We start from the raw sequence: 23,255 nt of genomic DNA, 5'->3' as shown, positions 1-23,255 counted from the left end.
AAAATTGGCATTTATGTATTATACCTTACTATGGGGCACTACATATCCCCAGCAGGCCCAGGATGTTAGGGCATGCTGGTGCATGTAGTTCTAGAAGTAGTGCAAAATACTAACGTTAAAGGCAAACAAGGAACCAAAGCTCCAAACATATTTTCTATTAGCCAAAAAAGATGCAAAACGCAGTTTAATTTATTTCATTTACCATCATATTACGGTTCATTGTGAGACATACTCACAATCCCATTTATAAGCAGTACATATATATATATATATATATATATATATATATGTTTTGTTCACTCTCCATCATATTAGCCCAATAATCTTGGCTGCTTTGCACTCCAATACTCCGATTACTTTGCATCCATCAGCCTGATTTATCAGTAGTAAAGGAGAATGATATGGAACATCCAGGGCCCCATCCTTCATTGTACTGAGCAGAGCTCTGTCTTTGTCACATGCCTTGCTGATGCGGCACGCTGGGTGGGAGGGAGCTTGTACAACAGCCGGTACCCAGGGAGCAGTAGAGCCGGGGAAACATCCTTTTATATTGCACTGACTCCCACTCACTGCACTGGTGACCGGTGTACCGAGCCGATCTCATGTCCTTGCAGAGATGCATTGTGAGCTGTACGTACAGCTGAGGATCCCGTCTACACTGATGAACACGACCATAGACCATTGACATCTCAGCTCTGCACAATAGAGACCCCCAGCATCGCCAGGGAGACATGAAGATCTGGAGCTCAGAGCATGTGTTCAGGTATCTGTGCTGCATATTGTTATATCTGTCATCTTCCTACAGCTCAGGGACATAGAGCCCATGAACTGCAGGTGTCAGAGAACTGTGGGCTGAAATGTATGCTCACATGCGAGCCTATGGCATGGTCTACCAGTCTCTACAAGGCTAGAACATAGACTGATTACACTTTCACCGAAATGGCATTATTGTGTCTTTGGACAGTCACTGTTGGATTCATTTATATTCCCATATTTAATGTAATTTAGCTCAATTACTTATTACTCTTTATCAAGCTATAGCATATATGAAAATTAAACACTTGATAGCTTGAGTTAATTGTATCCATACAAAGAAAGCCATTGTACTTTCTAATGCAATGTATGTCTGTAATCCAGTAGCATATAAAAAAATTATATATATTTTTTTTATCTACATTAAAACACCAGAGTTATCATCAAGATGATAATGTTGATGACTGGCTCCTCAACAGAATAATGATAATCTTAATATCTTTAATTATTCACACGCAATTACGTGCAGTGCTATGAAGCCATAATAAATACGTACTTCATGGCACAGCTTTTCCCTCTGAGGTAGGGCCCTCTGACTTGCACTGTAGCAGTGGCATGGATTGCTATGTCTATAGTTTCACCCATGCTGCCTTCCCTTGAGCATACATACATTAAATCTATGGTTCTGTCATTCTGACAGTCCCCTTTGATAATAATCGGGGGTGAAACATGTCTTCCTTTGGTTGTATTTTTTTCTGTGTTGAACAGATGAATTTGAACACTCTCAAAAGTTTTCATTGCTGTCACCAAGTTGACACACTATTTAGGGCATATTCAATTGCTTACTTTTTCAGCCACAGAAAAAGTATTACCGTTATTACGGTAATAGTAAGCCGGATTTCAGCTCTCAGCTCCCTGAGCCGCGAGCTGAAATCCAGCGTGAAAAGTACCGTAATAATAGTGCGCGGGGCGCGTTACTTTAGGCTGTAACGCCAACAATTGAATATGCCCCATAGTACGTTTCCCATTGTAGTAGTCTGGCTGAGAAGTTGTGGATGGCAGCTCTTATCCTCACAGAAAGGGGGGTATTCAATTGTTTGTTTTAACGCGCTAAAACCAAAAAAAACGAGCGCTCGAAAAAAACTTCATATTATACGGTAATTTTGCGCGTAAACAGTTAATACGGTACTTACTCGCTGCCAGCGGGCTGAATTTCAGCTCGCTGCTCAGGGAGCTGCGAGATGAAATTTAGCGAGTAATTACCGTATTAACGGTAATATTTTTAGAGCGCTCGTTTTTTTTGTTTTAGCGCGTTAAAACAAACAATTGAATACCCCCCAAAGAGTGCTGCCAACCATGAATCAGAGCCCCGAACCTGCAGTAGAACCCAAGGAGCAGGACACAGAATTATGGGTGATATTTATTGGTAAGGGGCCAGGGAATATGGATAATGAAATAGACATGGATAATTATACACAAGCTGATATCATTGCTGTACTTTCAGGAATAATTGTATCACTTTTACCATCTTTGAGTATATTATGGACTCTCTATTGGTATCTTGCTGTACACTTTCAGTTATAATTTATTATAAATACTTATCAATGAAGACTCTATCCCTGATCCATGATTACATTGTTATCTGATTATTTCAATGATTGTTACTGTCAATTTCAGACAGTCTATTTGGGGGACTTCTTGTTACCCATTTCAAAGTGTCTTCTTTGCTTGTTATTTATCCCCTCAGTCCATGGTTTCCCCCTTCTCAGCCAGTCTCTCTGTCCCCTCTTTTCTTGCTTTCACTTGCCATTATTTGTTCATCCTCACCACAGCCTCTCTGCGTTCAGCTTGCTCTCCTTCGCTTTCCATTTCCTGTATTATCATATTTTTATATTGCGTCTGCACTAAGATAAGAAGTGAAAAATAATTTCCTGTTCCTTTTATTCTTTTGTATTTCCAATTTATATGCTAAGAAAGGTTTTTACATTAAAATTATATTAATTATATATACTGGCCTGAATGCTCTTGATTCATCTATGTTTGATAGTTTAATCAGTATATTGGGGCTGATGCAGAGTTAGTGCTATGACAAAAATCGCTCTGCGCATGCTCAGAAAATTGGCATGTACCTATTCACCAATGCACATTTTTGTGTGATTCTGTCACTTGGTGTAAATTACACCCAATTTGCGACCAACTCTGCATCATTCTCTTTGTGTAGAAATTAAGCAAAGGCATTATTATTATTATTGTTATTATAATTATTATTATTATTATTATTATTACTATTATTAACCTTTATTTTCGTGAACCATATGAGGTTCGCAGCGCTGTACAGAGGGCAAACAGCAAGACATTACATGGTATAACAGTACAATACAGTAAACAAATAGAACTACAACTCTCAACATGACTACTGGGGTATATTTATCGCAGGCTGAAAATGGGCGTAACTAACAGGTTTAGAGCCACTGATAAAGGTGCAATGACAAAGGAGGCATGGAGTCAATGGGCAGAGACCCCAAGGATGTGGGGCGTAGTGTAGCTGGTGAGCAAAAGTTATAGGTAATGAGAACAGGAGGGAAGAGGGACCTGCTCACTAGAGCTTACAGTCTAAAGGAAAAAGGTCAGATCAATGGTTGACTCATGGGGAGAACCTATGTAAGGGGATCCTTATATCCGAGATTGGAGCAGGGGAGGCCAGTAAGGAGAAGGTTGCAGTAGTCGATCAGTGAGTGGTTAAGAGTTTTGGTGGCATCCTGTGACAGATGTTGTGGAGCTGTAAGCGTCAGGATTGGGCAAGAGATTGAAAGGGAGGGGTGAAGGAGAGAGAGGATTCAAGAATGATACCCAGGCAGCGGAGTTGGGGATCAATGAGTTAGTGGTGTTGTCAACAGTGATAGAGAAGTTGGGAGGGGATGAGTTCAGTTTTGGCCATATTAAGTGTCACGTTCACAAAGTTCTGGAGAATGCCCGTATGATCTGCTCGAATTGGTGCTACCACCAAGATGTGGAGGGTCTAACGGAGTGGGACCCCAGCAATGGAGTTTGGACTTTGCAGCTCCCATCCCGCAGGTCGCGGTTCTCTTAGGAGGTGACAAGCGAGACCAAGATAAGAACCAGAGACATCAAAATAGGAGTAATATAGGTAAGCAGGATCAGAATGACTGAAGATCCAGGAGAGCCTTAACAGTAGAAAATGGAGATGACACACAGAGTGTGACAGTCTATGGACCGGTACTCAGGAGGTACTGAAGACAGGTTGCATTAGTCTGTGAAGTGTTACCATTAGACAGTAGAGGTGACACAGGAGGCAGCATCTGGGGACCGACACACGGGAGACACTGAAGGCAGGGAGCAACGGTCTGCAGAGCGTTACCACGTTAGACAGTGGAGAAGACTCAAAGGGTGTGATAGTCTGCAGACCGATATACAGGAGACACTGGAGGCTGGATGCAATTGTCTGCTGAGCGTTAACACATTAGACAGTGGAGATGACACACAGGGTATGATAGTCTGCGGCCCGATATAGAGGAGACACAGGAGGCTGGATGCAAACAGGAGCCAGGGTATAGTACGTCTGAATGAGAGATGAGACCTGAAGATCTGGCAACATACAAGTGCAGGAGGTGTGTTAAACAGGAGAAGCCGCCAGCTGATTGGCTGAAGAGAATGAATGGGGAAGAATGCCGGTTCGCGCATGCGCAGACAACCTGGGAAGGTGGCGCCCTGTCAGGAGAGCCGCAGCGTCTAAGGAGTTCAGCTGTCGGGGAGTAGGTAAGTGGCAGCGGGGGGCCCGTCGATCAGCGGGTCTTATGAGTGACATTAAGTTTGAGAAAGTGTAAGGACATCCAGGAGGAGATGGAGGAGAGGAAACTGAACACCCAAGTGATGAAGGAAAGAGAGAGATCAGGAGATAAGAGGTAGAGTTGAGTGTCACTGGCATAGAGGTGGTACTGGAGGGTGAAGGAACTAATGAGTTCACCCAGGGAGGAGGTGTATAGAGAAAAAAAGCAGAGGGCCAAGGATAGAACCCTGTGGAACTCCTATGGGAAGGATGGATGGGGAGGGGAGGGGGGTACCATAGGTAGAAACAGGGAGCAGTTGGCGAGGTAGGAGGGAAACCACGAAAGGACAGTGTCATAAAGGCCAATGGTGTGAACGGTGTGGAGTAGGAGAAGGTGATCCACAGTGTCAAAGGCCGCAGAGAGGTCCAGGAAGAGAAGCAGGTTAGAAGTGGCCCCTGGATTTGGCCAAGAGAAGATCATTGGTGACTTTGGTGAAGGCAGTGTCTGTGGAGTGGATGGGGGCGGCATCTATACTAATAGCATTAAGTGTTTATCACTTAATGAAATGTAATTTCATTGTTTGTTTGTTTTTTGTTAATGTGTTTGATTCTTTTACCCACATTTTTTCTCTTTGCATTTGTCTTTTCTTTTAATAATAATCTTTATAACATGCATAATTACTTTAATGTGTTTGTCTGAGCACTGACCTGTGCACAGGAGTTACATGTACTAAGTGTGCGTACATTTACTTTAATTTTGTATCCCATGAGACCTACACTTCTACCTGAATCACCTTCCTACATTGTTCCTATAGTGACATGAGCTATTCTTTTTCTTCTCCTTTTTTGTTTTTGTATAAAAAATTCATACCTGGGGTCAGGTTGAATGACTTTTTTGTTGTACATGTTGTGCTCGTCCTGTAATGGCTGGTAGAGAGAGAGAGACATATAAATAAAAGGAGAGGTAAGGTAAGCAGCGTCCGACTGCGTTCCCAATAATAATGATGGCCCACATAATACCATGTGGGACCTCCACGGAAGGGAACATGGGCAACCTGCACAATACGAGAATAGTATTTAACAAAGGGTATAGTGTTACACATACATAACAGGCAGCTATAAATACAGTGTTTAAAGAATGTGATTTTATTTTTTCTTTATTGATTTATATATACTGGACATAGAATTATTATAGACTTTGGATGCATGTTTTCACTACAGTAATGTTATATCCATTATATACAGTGATCTGCCACAGCATTAAAACTTGGAATAGATATATCATGTGGGCGCTACCTCAGGTATGGGGGACAGGGACTGGAGATTGCTTCCACAAATCCTGAGCAACTTAAACAATAGCACCAATTTCTGTTGGGAAAGGGCGCACTTGGGAGGGGGAGGGGAAGACAATAAGGGAGGAGTAATAATCTTGTTGTATTATGAGGAGATGTAATGAATAAAAGGGTGCTTATTGGGTGATGTAAATCAACGAAGATGAGAAAGCTAATTGCTTAAAGTTACAGCTGTTCTAATAATATATATGCACTCCGATGACAATGTCACAACCCATGTTATAACCACTATGTGCAAAAACATGTACTTTATATACCATGGAGGGCAGATTAATAAACTCCAGAACAATTTTCTAAGTGAGTTCATAATGTTCATACGTGAATGAGTTCTAACACAATGGAATAAAACTCCAAATATTTGTAATTGGTAAAACTCGTGTTTCCAGCGTTCTTAGTCCTGTGAGTCCCGTCTGCCTTCTCTCATGTATCTTACAATGGTGTGTACACATGAATTAGTATGCTCTCCTGGACTTTCAGTAGTTGAAGAAATCATTGCAGAAATTGCATCTGAAGTATGATTGCACAGATGTGTGTACACACTTATATATGGTGAATGACTGAAATAAGAGAAAGGGGTGGAATGGGCACGTAGGAGCGCACACAATTCCCACTCAAAGACTTGCTTTGTGCAACATCCCAGACATCAGTTCTTGACCTATAATGTTAATGTGAGACATTATGCGCACTTCATTAACATGTCAGTGTAGAAGCGCACCTGTAAGTGCACCGTGCCCAATATATAATCAAGTCTTCAAACAAACAAAAGTGCCACATGTGAAAAAAGACAATTTCAATATCCCCTCCTTTCATTTAAGCCATAATTAAAGCTAAATCAATCAGTATTTTATGGGAAAAAGAAATTCAAATTTTATATAAAGAAATGGGGGGAGGGGGCACGGTATGTTTACATTATGCGCACCTGAAAGAACTTCAGATATTTAGCCATAAAGGGGTTTAACACCAAAACCCTGTTTTCAATGCTGATTTAAAAAGCTTAATAGGAGAAGGCAGCTTTCTGTGCTTTTGAGCTCCCAACCAATCATAGTGCTTCCTCACTGAAAGCTACCTCCCCTTTGCATATTTCTCCAACCCAATATTGATAAAGATTGGCATTTAAAGCAGAAAGGTATGACATACTGCGCTCAAGTCATGACTTTCATTCTGACCATGGCCTTATCTGTGTGGAGTTTGTATGTTCTCCCCATGTTTGTATGGGTTTCCTCCGGGTGTTCTGGTCTCTTCCCACCATCCCAAAACATACTGAAGATCCCGCTGCTGAGTCTGGGGGACATGACCGGGCAAATCAAACAAAATTTGTCCTACTACAGTGGGGAGTGGGACCAGGATGATTCGGTTAGCTGTGAATTGCATCATTAAGTCCGGGCCACACCCACTTCATTAGAGCAGTGGCCAGGATGTGCCATGTTTCACGGCTCTCCCAGGAGTCTGGAAGGACTTCTACAAAATCAGGAGTTTCTTGGACATTCTCAGACAGTTGGCAACTATGGTATGTGTGTGCGGTAGAGAGTTTAGATTGTAAGCTCCATTGTTGCATGGATTGATGTGAATTACAACTTATTCTCGGCATAATTTCATTTCTATATAAATAAACAATAATAATATTGCTAGTGAATGCTAATTTGTTGATTTTGAAAACGTTTATCTAAGAGAGATTTGGTAGAATGTGTCAGGCAAGAGAGAATAGCATGTGAAAGACTGTGAGCTGCTGTACAGCAGTGACAGCTCCTCACTCTTTCTAATCTCTCTTGGTCAATCTGTGAAAATCACTATCTCACCAAGTATCAACAAAAGCCATTTTCCTCAAGATGAGTGTACAACCTCTTCTATTTGTTCTATTCATTCCATTAATACATTTTTCTTTGCGCTCTGGAATTTTTCCACAGGCTACTCCTGTGTATAGCTACATTTAGTATATCTCTATATTCCTTCTCAACATCTACTACGCAGCTCAACTAACTCAGGCGGATGTGATATTTCAATAGCTAATGTGTTTCCAGGTTGTACTTTTGGGGCAGCAAACTTGTATGATTGTGTACCGTACATCCCACCCACAGACACAAGTAGTAGAGTACAAGTACTTTCGGAACAAGTATTGTCCTGTATTCAATGTTGCTGTGTCCTGAATGTAAAGCAGCTGACATCAGAATGTCTTTATGCCCGGTTTATGGCTCTGCAACTACGTAACTGGAAAGGAATGGTTTTTACACCGTTTGAATAATAGTGCCAGTCTTTAGACATCCTTTGCATAATACTGCACACCAAGGTTGTTGTAAACATCCATAACAGTTATTCAGAACTGACAGCGTTGTAATTGTAGGACATGACATGCATCCAGTATGGATAGAGGATTACTGTGCAGCAGCTGATTCATTATGATCTGCTGTCACTTATTATATAAATGTTTTGTTTTAAGCAACTGAAAACTCCCCGATAAATATGCATTTTTATTAGCAACAGTAACTTTTTTGTTGTATCTGGAACAAAGGCAGTGTGCAATTTTCATGGTAGCGTTACCATGAGCAACAGATCTTAGGTCCATACCATGGTGACATTAAACAATACTATCTTCATTGTCTGGTTTATTCAGTGCAAACCAGCTCAATAAAAATAGCTTACTTATACACTAAAGGGGATATTCATGCAAAGTCATCATCATTCTCAGCTATTTATATAGAGCCACTAATTCCACAGCGCTGTACAGAGAACTCACTCACATCAGTCCCTGTCCCATTGGAGCTTACAGTCTAAATTCCCTAACATACACACACACAGACAGAGAGCCTATTTGATAGCAGCCAATTAACCTTTTAATATGTTTTTGGAGTGTGGGAGGAAACCGGAGCACCCGGAGGAAACCCATGCAGAAAATACAAACTCCAGACAGATAAGGACATGGTCGGGAATCAAACTCATGACCCCAGTGCTGTGAGGCAGAAGTGCTAACCACTAAGCCACTGTGCCTCCCGTACATTTATAATTTTATAATCCCAAAACTAAGGAGAGAAATTAGAGATCCACTATTCTTGGCAGTCATCAATGTGAAGATGGGGTTGTCACCCATTTAAATGCAGGATGGGGCACTCCTGCACTTCATATTACACCCACACACAACAACAACATTCGCTTCAAAGGATGGAGAGGGCACATTTACCTGGTTTTTGAAGACTTGACCGTTTATTTTCTCCTGTAAAAGGACTTGTTTTTTCTACTTCCTCTGAGATGTTGGAAACCAGACCTTGACAATTACTCTCAGTGTGACACCTTTCTCACCTTCCAGTGCACTTTATATGAGAAGGCACAAAGACATTAAAATGTTCAAAAGTGACACATAATACAACTTTGATGACTCCTCCCTCTCATGATTAATAAAACAATAAGATTTAACTGAGATCTTAGGAGAAAAGGTAGGCACGTAAATTAATAATAGTGGTAGGAGCCATTTCTTATGTTTCCTCCATGAGCATTTCCAACTGGATAAGGTCTCAGATCATTGTTGTTGTGGATCCATAGGTACATGTGTGTGAATAGAAATGCATTGCATGCCCACAGTTTGGATTCCTTTTAATGTACTGCACTTCGGGAAGGGTGATGCCACTGTAGCCTTCCAGGCTCTCAAAAAGAGCAGAGCAGGATCCTGAGGGGGGATCAGGGCCTCAGAGGAGGGAGGTGGCCCCATTACTGTCCCATCATCTCCAGGCCCAGTAGTGGCTGCTCACATTGCTCCTAGTTCCTGCACTTTATACCAACCTTAGCTTCTAACACTGTTATTTGTCCACAGGGGTGTGTGATATTAAATCATGTGAATCTCTTGGCAAGCATTAACAGCTCCTCATTGCAAAGCTATTGGTTTAGATAATTGGATTCAGTGTGTTGAACATTAAAGGAATTTGCTGGCGCTATATAAATAAATGTTGATGATGATGATGATGATCAACTCTCTGGAAAATGGAAAAGAAGGAGCAGTGATTCCACTTAGTATCCTTCAGACTTGACACGTCTCTATATGATTGCACAATGTTTGATGAAAATTGGATTAAAGATTGTAATACTTCTGTTTGTACATTTTTCTCCTAGCCATCCATGGGATACAGTCATTAAGGCAGCCATGAGGAAATACCCTAATCCCATGAATCCCTGTGTAGTAGGAGTTGATGTGGTTGATCGGAGTCTGGATACTCAAGGAAGATTACACAGTCATCGCCTCCTCAGCACGGAGTGGCGGCTGCCAACCATTGTGAAGGCTGTAAGTACACAATTTCCAACATGACTGTGCTTTGCCATAGCTGGTATTTTAGTATTGTACAAGGACTTGAGCACTACAAGGTACACCACTCTCTTTACTAAGTCTGCTCTTTGATCATTAATAACCAAAGGTTTCTAGTAACATATGCAGGAATTGTAAAACAAAAAAAAAGTCTCTTGTGGTTTCTTCAACGTTTATATCTTGCTGAAACAAATACTTATATTCAAAACAATATTTATTTTCCTCAGCGCCTGTCGCAGCTTACTGTATGGGTTTCCCATTGCCTCCACTATGCATTTCCCCTATGATGTAGACATTTCCAGTGTAGTAGTGGAGTAGATGGTCTTGTCTTACAGGGACAAGATGATGTCCTGCTAATCAGGATTCAAATGTGGCAGTTTCACCACTGACAGTGACAGTGATTTGGATACATAATTAGTGTAAAAAAAGTGGCACTTGTTTCAAAATTATTTATTTAAAGAGGAATCGATATGAAAAGAACATTCAACACAATAAACAATGAGATATACACAAAAGTACCACTTTTAAATATAACTGGTAAACCACCATTAATGCATTCTTAGGGCTAGATTTACTAAGCTGCGGGTTTGAAAAAGTGGGGGTGCTGCCTATAGCAACCAATCAGATTCTAGCTGTCATTTTGTAGAAGGTACTAAATAAATGAAAGCTAGAATCTCATTGGTTGCTATAGGTAACATCTCCACTTTTTCAAACCCGCAGCTTAGTAAATCTAGCCCTTAGTGTACAGTAGGAATACATGGAAAGTAATCAAATTTGACCGTATTATATAGCGCATTATATAACACCTTGGATTTGCACCAGTGCCCCAGTGATTAGCACAATGCACATCAGCTATAGGTCTTAACACTTTTGCATTCTGAATTGACTCCTCCATCCATCTGGGCTTCCACACTTTAACATATTTTATTCAAAATTGTGCGGATCTTCAATTTCTTTTTTTGCTGACTCATTATGTAAAATAAAACACCTAAAACATATTAAAAAATGACAAAATAAGTGAGAAAGGAAAACCATGTTTCAAGTAGTCACACAAAGGTGCCATAATGCAATTCTATTTTTTTTTTTATTACTAATAGGCAAAAATGTGACTATTGTTTAGTGACTGTCAGTACGTGGATCATTGGAAACCATGCCACCAGTGCAGCTGCAGACACATAGAGAAGATAACACATGATAAACAGGATGAAATCATTAGATGGCGACTCGCATCTCATCTGTGATAAATCCAGCCCTGGCTTTATCTAGGGCCTGATTCATTAAAGTTCTTAACTTGAGAAACTTCTTATCTCAGTCTCCTGGACAAAACCATGTTACAATGCAAGGAGTGCAAATTAGGATTTTGTTTTGCACATAAGTTAAATACTGTTTTTTCATGTAACACACAAATACTTAATAGCTTATTTGTACACTGAAATTTAAAGTTGATATGTGTGTGCTACATGAAAAAACAGTCAGTATTTAACTTATGTGCAAATCAGAATACTAATTTGCACCCCTTGCATTGTAACATGGTTTTGTCCAGGAGACTGAAATAAGAAGTTTCTCAAGTTAAGATCCTTAATGAATCAGGCCCCTAGTCTTTAGGTTTTGCTTAATACATTTTTTTTAAATTAAATAATTAATTGACAGAACATAATCTGCTGTGATTCTTTTCAGATTCTTGGGACCAGTAGAACACTGACATATATTGACGAACATTCAGTAGTGGATCCAGTAGAAAAAAAAATGGTACTATGTTCAACAAATGTGAGTAACATGTTGACTTGATTATGGCTGACATTCTCCATTTCCACCATGGTGTTTCTGCGCTGGTAACCTGCTCGGAAAAATCATTTCCAGGAATAATATAGTGCGCAGAATATTTTTAGGGTCCTCACATTAGCTCCATCATGGGGTCTCAAACTACCTTGGACAAAAGCTGTGAGGATCCCTTTGTAACTTAATTTTCTGGCATGGGGAAACCTGTGACTCCCCAGCATACAATTTTACAGTTCTACATCAGCTGGAGAGCACCACAGATGTTATACCTATATTACATGTTTTTTGAAAGCAAAGGAGGACTGGATGTGCAGAGTTGCTGCAATGAGCTGAATGCTGGGCCCAACGAGTGCTTGTTGTGTTTATTTGTCCTCCAACATAATGACATTTGAATGTCCCGGCGCTGGAGTGCTGGGACTTTGAAATGTTATTATGTCAGCAGACTGAAGCAATGGCATAAATATGTGTGAAAAGAGCAAACGATTGGGAGGCACAGAGATAAATGGAGAACTCAATGGAAGGAAAGTGTAATAGACCCACAAGTTTTATTAACCCCTACCGTCAGTTTGATACATTCTTTAGCAGGGTGTAGCTAGCTGCATTGGAATCTGCTGTCTTCTCTTTACATGGTGTGCATACTGTGTATAGTATACATACCCACCCCCGCTGCCATGTCCTCAGCCATCTGAGCGATTGAATTCTGCAGAAACTATTTGCACCGCGGCATTAAAGCTGCTGATGTCAGACAGGGACTTGTGTTATTAGGAGACCAATCTAAGAGAGATAAGTGCAATATAAGCGAGATGGGAATTCATGTGGGATGCTATGAAATAATGTACGTTTTCATCTCCTAAGTAGCATTGTCTGCAGGTACAGAAACCCATGATAAAACATAGGATTTCAGCTGTTACTCTCATTGGTGAATTCTGTTCTTTAATTCTTTCTGAATCCTCATTTAGTCCCAATTCAGCGTCAGTGCATTAATATGATTGTGATTACTATGGATATATGGTTTTCGATGTTAATGAAATATTTTGCTTTTTTTCTATTTAAGATATCACTCACAAATTTGGTGTCTGTTGATGAAAGGTTGGTTTATACACCTCATCATGAAAATCCAGGAGAGTAAGTGTGCTGAAATATTGTTGTAGTAGAATGATATTAAGTAAAGGAATTAACCACGTTTGGATCTCCCACCCTTCCCCTCCTGTTACCTTAACTTATGTTATGTTGTGCCACAAAAGTTCTTGCTGGTTAAAAATATAATACTATTTAGCTTGTTTTTATTGACTATTTGTTTTTAAACAATGAGCATTGATTTGTAAATGTCTTGTCATTGCAGGACAGTACTGACCCAAGAAGCCATAATTACAGTAAAAGGTGTCAGCCTAAGCAGTTACCTGGAAGGATTAATGGCTAGCACAATTTCATCAAATGCTAGGAAGGTATGATATGCATTTACACCTAAGGGGCAAGATTGAAGCTGGAATTTAGTTATCTTGCCTGTACATAAAACAGCCGTTTACATGTTTTGCTGTATAAAACATGAAGTGCTTTCCAACTCTTTTTAAAAAATGAAAAACAGTTTGTAAATTAACATTTCTACCATTTATATACTTTAATCATTTCTCTGCTCTGTAAAGAAAGTAATAAACATGACTAATGTTAATTTATTTCCCCTCTACTATTGCCCTGACTGTATTGTCTAAATATAAACTACAACTACATCCAGGGCCGTCTTAACAACATTATAGGCCCCTGTGCAAAGTAGTGCACTGGGGCTCTACCTACACAACCACTAACCCACAGATGTACGTGTACGTTGTTTTTATTGGAGTTAAGATATGTATTCACAACAGCAAGATCACCTGTACAGATAAAAGCTGATACTGAGGTGATTAGTCCACCTAAATGTTTTAATAAAGAGGGTTTGTGTTAGGCTGACGGTCTGTTCACAAACTAACAGAACTAGTTGGCGGAGGTCTTCACCTTTAACAGCGCCTTTCCCATATAGCTTTATACGCTCACCGGTACTCAGATGCCCCCAGGACTTAACTCCAGACGTAGTGCAAGTTTGTAATACAGAACTGTAGCGGCAGGCCAGGAGACAGAGTAGATGGCAGCGGATGGTCAGACGTAAGCCGAGGTCAGGGGTCACTAGCAAGCAGAATGGTCAGATAACACGCCAAAGGTCAGGGTCACAGGCAACACAGTGGGGTCCAAGGTGCAGGCCAAAGGGTCAGGGTCACAGGCAAGCAGTCCGAGGTACAGGCAGGGCTCAAACACAGAAGTCAATCTAAAAGGCACAGAAGCAGGTTAGCTAACAGCAAAATTGGACGCTATAACCGGTAATGAGGCTAGGCCCTCTCTGCCTTAAATACCAATGCTGGCCAATCAGGGCTTTGCCCTGTAACAACCCCCAGGGGCAGACTAGTGGAAGCCTAATTAATTAATTTGCCCGCAGGCTGAGAGACTGCTGCACGCATGTGCCTGGCTGCCCTGTATTGCTGGGGCGTGCTTATCGAAATACTCGGCGTCCAGCCGTTGCCCTGGGAACGGTCGGGGCTGAGAACAGGAAGTGACGCCCCGGTAGTCATAGAGACGGCCGGGAGCAGAGAGGAGTGAGCCGCCGCGACTTCTGAAAGTTTGAAGGTTCTGAATAAATCTACTGGACTAATATGCTGAAAAGTTGGAAAGCCTTTGGGGCCTCTATGCTCATGGGGCCCCCGGGTAACTGCCCAGCGTGCCCATGCGTTAAGACAGCCCTGTCTACACCTGGCATTTAGCCAGTTTATAATACAGTGGTCTCTATATTGGTCTGCAGTCAAGCAAAATGTCTGCTCCTGAAACTATTATCCCAGAGAGTCTGCCAATACCTGCCAACCAAATTAGCAAAATAGCAGTTTTATGTAAATGTCATTTATAATTTTTGATAACTGGATTAGATTCCAGTAATACATTGGAAACAAGTAATATAAGAATGTTTATTGGGCCAGTCCTCTGAAGTCCTTGTGAAAGTATTTTGTATTCCATTGAATACATTTTATTTTTGATTTGCCGTTTATGTATGTTGGGGATTACAATGTTTTGCTAAAACAACTACTTTATAACTTGGTGCTATAAGGGGTAACAAATTATGTCTTGCTGGTTTTCGAAACCCAGTAAGGGAAATAATAATAGTACCTGTATAGAGGTAACCTGCCCCTGCAGATAAACCAGATGGGCTCCGTGGTACTTATGACTGGTTCTCAGGGCGCTGGTGATGCGGGCTCATTCCTTTATTTTGGGGGCATTGCCCTTTGTGTTTCCTCAATTTGGTCAAAAGCTGTAATAAGCCAGCTCTTATATATAATCTACAACTTTCTGCTCCCCATTGTCTGCTGGATGGAGATGTGATATGATGGCCTGCCGCAATATTAACCATGCAAACAGTATAATACATGTATCATTTATGTATTACTATTAATCCCTCAATATCTATTACATTGCTCACCTGTTCATGTGGTAATGAATTTGGTTGGTTGAAAGTGGGTTTGTCAGATGTGGTTATTTGTAGTGAGAAAAAGAAAATGGCAAATTTCTGACAGGATAATGCACCTCTGACAGGATAATGCACCTCTGATGGGATAATGTTGGAAAAATCCTCTGACTGAATACTGCTCACCTCTTGGGAAAAATTTTCCTCGCATATAATTGTATACAACCAAATGCTCTACAGTAAAATATTAAAACGGTGTAAGGCTGGGCACACACTAGTGTATATCAGCCAATAATTGGGCCAATCACCCGATAAACAACTGTTCAGCCCGATATCGCATTAGTGTGTTCACTTAGACGGTGAACAATAGTCGCTCCAAAGCACCGACCATCGTTTGCTTTGAATGTTCAGCAGAACTATAACTCTCGTTCCCTTATGGAACGACATCCTTCCAATCCTGCAGTGTGTATGTACTCACGATCAGGATCTCCATAGGGTTTACAGAGTCATGATCTTTTCAGCAGGTGGTCATGACAGATGAAGAGCACAGATCTGAGGGTAAATCTTGTAAAACATGTATAGTGTGTACGCATAAATCAGCATGCTGATGAGCACTTTTTTTTACCAGTAGATAACACATTAGTCGGAAAATTCTGTAGTGTGTACCCAGCCTTACACTGACAAAACTTAATAAAGTCATAGAATTGGATACACTCACATGGGAACTGAATACATGAAACATATCATCCAGAGGAAGTCCATAATCCTTCTTCAGGAACTGAATTGGTGCTCCATGAATGTACCATGTATAGCAGGCCTGTCCAACCCCGCGGCCCTCCAGGTGTTGTGAAACTACAAGCCCCAGCATGCTTTGCCGGTAGACAACCAGTTGATAGCTGGAAGGGCATGCTGGGACTTGTAGTTTCACAACAGCTGGAGGGCCGCAGTTTGGACAGGCCTGGTGTATAGCAAAGCTCTCTGGAGCTAGTAATATCCTCAAATCACCACTTGTGATGTGTTTCGAGGTATCTTGCCTACTTTATCATAAAAGTGGTGATGTTCAGGAATCCCAAGGTATTTAAACCATACTTGCCAACTCTCCCGGAATGTCCGGGAGACTCCCGAAATTCGGGTCGGTGTCACGGACTCCCGGGAGAGCTGGCAAATATCCCGGTACTGGCACCCCAAAATGAAGCGATTCACAGCGAATCGCATCATTTTGGCCCCGCCCCCGCGACAAAACGGCATTTCCGTTGTGGGGGCAGAGCCAAAATGACGCGTTTGGCCGCGCCCCTCTCCCAGAAAGAGCTATGAGAAAGTAGGCAAGTATGATTTAAACTCTTGGTTGACATATTATTGGTTGACCTTTTATAGGTGCACTAGTTTTCCCTTTTTCTCATGGTCAGGTGACTCTCTAACCTGATGGTCCTGACTTTTCTCTATACTTTTTTATGGTATTCTACTGTAGATTCGGTTTACTGTCAAATGATATCTAAGTTATATATCTATTTTTTTTTATAATAGGGGTCGGGGGTTAAAATAAGACAGTGAAAATAGTTATAGCAGGTTTTAAAGAAGCTTCTAACAATGCCTTGCACATATATTTGTTTTCTCCAATATGTCTTGTGATCTCTGTCTCCCATATTTATCATCTTTGCATACTGAAACATGTTCTGTATTACTCTAGGGGTGGGATGCAATTGAATGGATCATTCAAAATTCTGAGAGCACAATAAGCTAACAGTGTCTGCCTCTGACTAGAGGTAGCTATACAACTCTTGTTTGCATTATATCTGCATATCTTGTGAATGTGTGCTTGTAAAGCTGTGTTATGATAAGCTGTGGTAAAATAGAAAGTGAGCAAGACATGAGATGGCAATGATATGTTTCAATTAAATTAGAGAAAATACAGAAAGCAGAACATTATCATATAATACACTGTGAAATGATGACAGGTTAAATAGAGGATGTAAATTGAATATTTGTGTTGAAATAATGATTGTGATTGGCCAAAATATTTTTTCAGGGTTGATTTTCTTATAATGCAATCTGCTATTGTATTGTAATGCAATATAACATGTCAACTTTAGTGTAAACTAGTATTTGCCACAAATTTCAATGACATGAAGAACCATTTAGTAAACACTATAATGTTAATGTCATGCTGAAAAGTGCAGATCAAAATGTAAAAATTGTATATTACTTCTATTAATAATTGTGTTGCACATTTTATCACACTACTTGCAGGGTCTCCCAGCGTTGCGCGGGTCTGATTTGTCATGTGTAGCAGTTTTTATATATTAGCAAAGTATTTGGTAAATAGACCAAAAATGCTATTTAGAAAATAATACTTGTTGCTTTGTCATGTTGTGGTGAGGTTTCCTTCCAGCAGCCAAACAATTGTTTACAGCCCAAAAATGAGGTTTTCAGTATTTGTTGTGTTGTCGCTATGTGGTCTAATAGTTATTTATTATGGAAAAAGTAACCTATATAACATTTGGCAGCTTTACTTTGAGAGCTGTGGAAGATATTTGCCAACATACAAACAAACTTCCTCTTTTATATATATTATTTTCATTTTATTCCGTTTAAACCATATGGGCAGGAATACCTTGCTTCCTTTTCATCACAATTTCAGTTAAATCCTGTGTGCTAAACTCACTTAATGAGGATCAGTGGCATAGGATATCATATATTATCATAATACGGTCACCTCAATTATTTTTTTAACCATAAATTACCAAAAAGTTACCTCCTTCATTTTATGAAAGGACTAACCCAGGGTTTCCCAAACCCAGTCCTCAACAGTGCAGGTTTTCCATATCTCCTTGCTGGAGCACAGGTGTATTCATTACTGACTGACACATTGTAACAGATCCACAGGTGGTCCTAATTATGTCACATGTGATCTGGAAAACCTGCACTGTTGGGGAGCCCTGAGGACTGGGTTTGGGAGACCCTGGACTAACCAGTTATTGCTGCTATTGAAGGATTACTTTGCAGGAATTTTTTTTATTACAAATTGATCAAGAGAATATTTGTTTGCATGGCTGTCGGTGAATAATCGGTAGATTTACTAAAACTTCCTAAAACGAAATGTTGAGGGATTACCCTTAGCAACCAATCAGATTCTAGATATCATTTATCTAGTACATTCTAGAAAATGATAGCTTGATTCTGATTGGTTGCCAAGGGCAACACTTCTTTTCCTTTTTAGACGTTTTAGTAAGTCTAACCCATCAAGAGTATTAGTCATGGATAAGAAATGCTTCCTTCAAAAGCTAGGTATCTCTTTCTTTGATTAATTGTATTGTTTTAAGTTATTACTGAGATGAATTATAATATGAAGCCCTTTTGAATCTTAGAGGGCCGTCTTTGCGGCTCCTGAAGGATATCAGGTCGCCTGTCACTGGCGTAGACCCGTCTATCTAATATAGGACACACAATATTTTTTTTCTTTTATAAAGTAAATGCATTTTGAGGATAGTTATACTTTTTACAATTCTAAATATATTCTTCTACAACATGCCCCATTCATGCACATTTTATGTATTATAGCCAGTATGAATGTAAATGTTTTCGATGCTATGTTAAATGTACTCATTAATGTTGCTGTTTTTTAATTCTTAAATCTTTTACTCCTTTTTAATGTAAAATATAATTTAAAATGATGCCTAGAATAATGTAAACCACCAGTGTCTGGACATGTCTTGCTTGTTAAAAACAGAGGCACTTTTACGAACTTTAATTCATCTACCCAAACTACAGTACGTGGGGAGGAGTGACCTCCTTATTTTTAAGCTACTAGAAATTCTGATTCATATGCCAACTTAGTCCACGCTTTATAAAATTGTAGGCTCATCAATTCCTTATGGACAAGAAAAGTGCAAAGTTTTTACTCCACAAAAAACACTGTATATGAACGTAAAAGTATATGTATAATGTTACTAAGGTTAAATTACAGAGAATTATAATGGGACAGACAGTGAGAATGATAGAAATTTGCTGGGATATAAATGGAACTGAATGTATTATTATGTTAATGAATCATTTATCATCTGTGTTCTCTTTGGTTCTGCCAGTTTAAATAGGAACTACAGTGGTTTTCAGACCTTTTAACATTATGCTTGTAATATGATGGTCCTGGGCATATAAGTGGTCATTAATTACCGAATGATGTAGGAGCCATCATGTCTAGTTCCCTGAAAAAGTGGGCAGTCTTCTCTTTCACTATTGGCCAAAATATCTCCCCCTGACCGTTGCAAGGCCTGCATTGTGCAACCACATCACATACAGTACTGTACATAGCATTGCAAAATGATGCAAACACACAAAGCATTCAAACTCTAGACAGACGCATTACAGAAAAATAGTGAGCCTGCAGGATCTTGGTATTCATAGTGTGATTTATTGCATTTTCAATGCCCATTCATAGCAAATGTTCCGCATACCTTAATGCTTTCTTGAATTGAGAGTACCTAATGTATGACTGAAGAGAGGTTTTGGAGTGCTTAAATTTCAGACTTCAGCTATCCGCTATGGAAACCTTGATAAAGTTACAGAAATTCCCCCAGCACACTGCTATAGCCAGCAAAAGATCTGCCATTTCTACTGTAGATAAAAATGCAAAAGTCTTAGTTGCACACATTTGCAAATGTATGTTAAGCCACCCGCCACTCCACAGCGCTTTTGCTAATAGGGTGGTCCTAATTCTAAACAGCGAGAGTCCCATATATTTGGGCCATGCATGTATGTGTTTTTAAATTGAGCGCTAACTTATCAAGAGGTACCCCAGAAGCCTCCAAACAGCAATACAGCGCCAGCACTCCCCCTCAGCTACTGACACCAACTTGCCTCTCAGACAAATACAGAAGTGGAAGTTGCTCAATCAATTTATAGGCTCATAGCAGGTGCTTGGAACGGTGGGTATATTCTAAAAGGAACAAACACACAGAAAATTCCCCCAGCACACTGCTATAGCCAGCAAAAGACCTGCAATTTCTACTGTAGATAAAAATTCAAAAGTCTTGGTTGCACACATTTGCAAATGTATGTTAAAGCCACCCGCCACTCCATGGCGCTTTTGCTTTATAAAGTGCCAAGTGTAATGATTTTACAAGCACCTGGTTTTATGGACACCAGACCCCGTGATCCTTTTTGTTTTGGGAAGGGGGTGTTACATTACAGTCTGAGGCAGGAGGGCACCTGCCCCCCCTGGGCCGGTCCCATAGTGGGCTACCTGCAGTTTTTATTGACTTGACAATGTTCCCGATAGGCTGCTGACCCGTGTCTCGCCCCCCTCCCCTTCTGCCTAAGATTTGCCAGCCAGCTCCTGATTAGAGTGTTATCTTTTTAATATATCTTTACTTTACTAAAATTACATCTACAAGATTAGACAAGCTGCACAAAACATCTCAGCGGTTCTTGCTTTTTTGACTTAAGAACCAAATAATTTTAATTAACACTAATCTGCAGTTTCTTGTTACTAACTTGAATTTTTTTTTTTATTATTATTTATTTATTTAATAACGACTTAACTGGACGTAGTACTGTAAATTTATGAAATCCGAAACCCAGCATCATCTATTGATACATATTTCCTCCTCCATAATAAACATTGATGCTTTATTGGTGCCGTAACAGTAATAGTTGTGAAATTGAACAATTAACATTAGCGTCATTCTCTTCTCTTTAGATTACACAGAACACAGTGGAGAGCAAGACGCATGGACAGTAGCTTCTACAAAAATGAACAAGTCTGATACATGAGCACCATTTTGTACCAGTGAATTCATCCATCTTATTTCACAATATTTTTGGTTAATATTTTGTACAAATAGTTTTTAAACAATCAGAAAACAATTGTATGCAATAAATGAACAATAATCTGCACTGGGTACCAATCCACACTTTCATATTAACATAACTAGTATATACTGGATAAAAAGAAATTAGTTTGCTGTATTTTTATTGTACAGATGGATTAGAATAAACAAGGTAGACTTAGAGAACCTGTGGACCTTTCTTTTATTGTTGTACTGCACCTCCCAGAATGCTTCACCAGCTAGCAGTCATTCACTTCAGACACACACACACACACACACACACACACACACACACACACACACACACACACATATTTGGGTTTATTTTATTAAAATGTAAAATGAATTTGGGAGCAAATAAATTACTTTTAATTTTGTTTTAGTAGCATCTGGTTAAATGTGCAAAGATAACCAATAGCATTAACATTAGATCTATAGATAAAGTGCTTGGACTGCCAAACATTTTCTGAGATACCTTTTAATCAAACTGTAGAGAATATTGGCAACAGCAGACTCTTGTTGTGGTGTGGTCAATGCGTTTATTAATAACGAGCAATACAGACAATGGGGTGCTTTGGTAAAAGCCCTTTTATCATGCTCACAATTAGTAAATGCATTAATTGCATCACAACTAAGGTGTGCGGCTACTGCGATTCTCTATACAATTCAAAAATCCTTTCTAGTAAAAAGTTTGAAAGGAAAGTACATGATTTAATGGTGTAAAATGTCTTGTGAATTACACCTATTTTTACATTTACTGTATTTAATAGGTTTAGTTAACTTTTCTGCTGTAAATGACTCACAGCACACAGCATAATTTTACTTTTCTTGAGTATGATGAATGTACATCTTGGTTTAACCCAGCTTAGCATTGTAACCCAGTGCTGTGAAATTACTGAAGGAAGGAGCCGTACTGACCGATATACGAAATGACGGAAGGAAGGAGGAGTACTGACTGATATATGAAATGACGGAAGGAAGGAGGAGTACTGACTGATATATGAAATGACGGAAGGAAGGAGGAGTACTGACTGATATATGAAATGACGGAAGGAAGGAGGAGTACTGACTGATATATGAAATGACGGAAGGAAGGAGGAGTACTGACTGATATATGAAATGACGGAAGGAAGGAGGAGTACTGACTGATATATGAAATGACGGAAGGAAGGAGGAGTACTGACTGATATATGAAATGACGGAAGGAAGGAGGAGTACTGACTGATATATGAAATGACGGAAGGAAGGAGGAGTACTGACCGATATATGAAATGACGGAAGGAAGGAGGAGTACTGACTGATATATGAAATGACGGAAGGAAGGAGGAGTACTGACTGATATATGAAATGACGGAAGGAAGGAGGAGTACTGACTGATATATAAAATGAAGGAATGAAGGAGGAGTACTGACGGATATATAAAATGACGGAAGGAAGGAGGAGTACTGACTGATATATGAAATGACGGAAGTAAGGAGTACTGACTGATATATGAAATGACGGAAGGAAGGAGGAGTACTGACTGATAAATGAAATGACGGAAGGAAGGAGTAGTACTGACTGATAAATGAAATGACGGAAGGAAGGAGTAGTACTGACTGATATATGAAATGATGGAAGGAAGGAGGAGTATTGACTGATAAATGAAATGACGGAAGGAAGGAGGAGTACTGACTGATATATGAAATGACGGAAGGAAGGTGGAGTACTGACTGATATATGAAATGATGGAAGGAAGGAGGAGTACTGACTGATATATGAAATGACGGAAGGAAGGTGGAGTACTGACTGATATATGAAATGATGGAAGGAAGGAGGAGTATTGACTGATAAATGAAATGATGGAAGGAAGGAGGAGTATTGACTGATAAATGAAATGACGGAAGGAAGGAGGAGTACTGACTGATATATGAAATGACGGAAGGAAGGTGGAGTACTGACTGATATATGAAATGACGGAAGGAAGGTGGAGTACTGACTGATATATGAAATGATG

At 39.9% G+C, this 23,255-nt stretch overlaps 1 protein-coding gene across 3 annotated transcripts; it reads left to right on the top strand.

The window, feature by feature from the left end:
* Window positions 1-495: 495 nt before the first annotated feature.
* On the top strand, window positions 496-21,445 carry PRELID3A (PRELI domain containing 3A). Of its 3 annotated transcripts, none has more exons than XM_075211349.1 (7): window positions 496-763; window positions 9,988-10,156; window positions 11,855-11,944; window positions 13,011-13,081; window positions 13,299-13,401; window positions 17,122-17,197; window positions 21,130-21,445. In XM_075211349.1, exons 1-6 carry the CDS (start codon window positions 732-734, stop codon window positions 17,173-17,175), a joined length of 519 nt encoding a protein of 172 aa, XP_075067450.1. In that variant the 5' UTR covers window positions 496-731; the 3' UTR covers window positions 17,176-17,197; window positions 21,130-21,445. The 3 variants fall into 3 exon arrangements, with proteins under 3 accessions (XP_075067450.1, XP_075067449.1, XP_075067448.1); XM_075211347.1 differs by lacking the exon at window positions 496-763 and adding an exon at window positions 7,304-7,399; XM_075211348.1 differs by lacking the exons at window positions 496-763; window positions 17,122-17,197 and adding an exon at window positions 7,302-7,399.
* Window positions 21,446-23,255: the final 1,810 nt, after the last annotated feature.

Source organism: Mixophyes fleayi, chromosome 5 (assembly GCF_038048845.1).
Source record: "Mixophyes fleayi isolate aMixFle1 chromosome 5, aMixFle1.hap1, whole genome shotgun sequence".
Taxonomy (NCBI): Eukaryota; Metazoa; Chordata; class Amphibia; order Anura; family Limnodynastidae; genus Mixophyes; species Mixophyes fleayi.
This window is presented reverse-complemented; position numbering and strand designations above follow the sequence as displayed.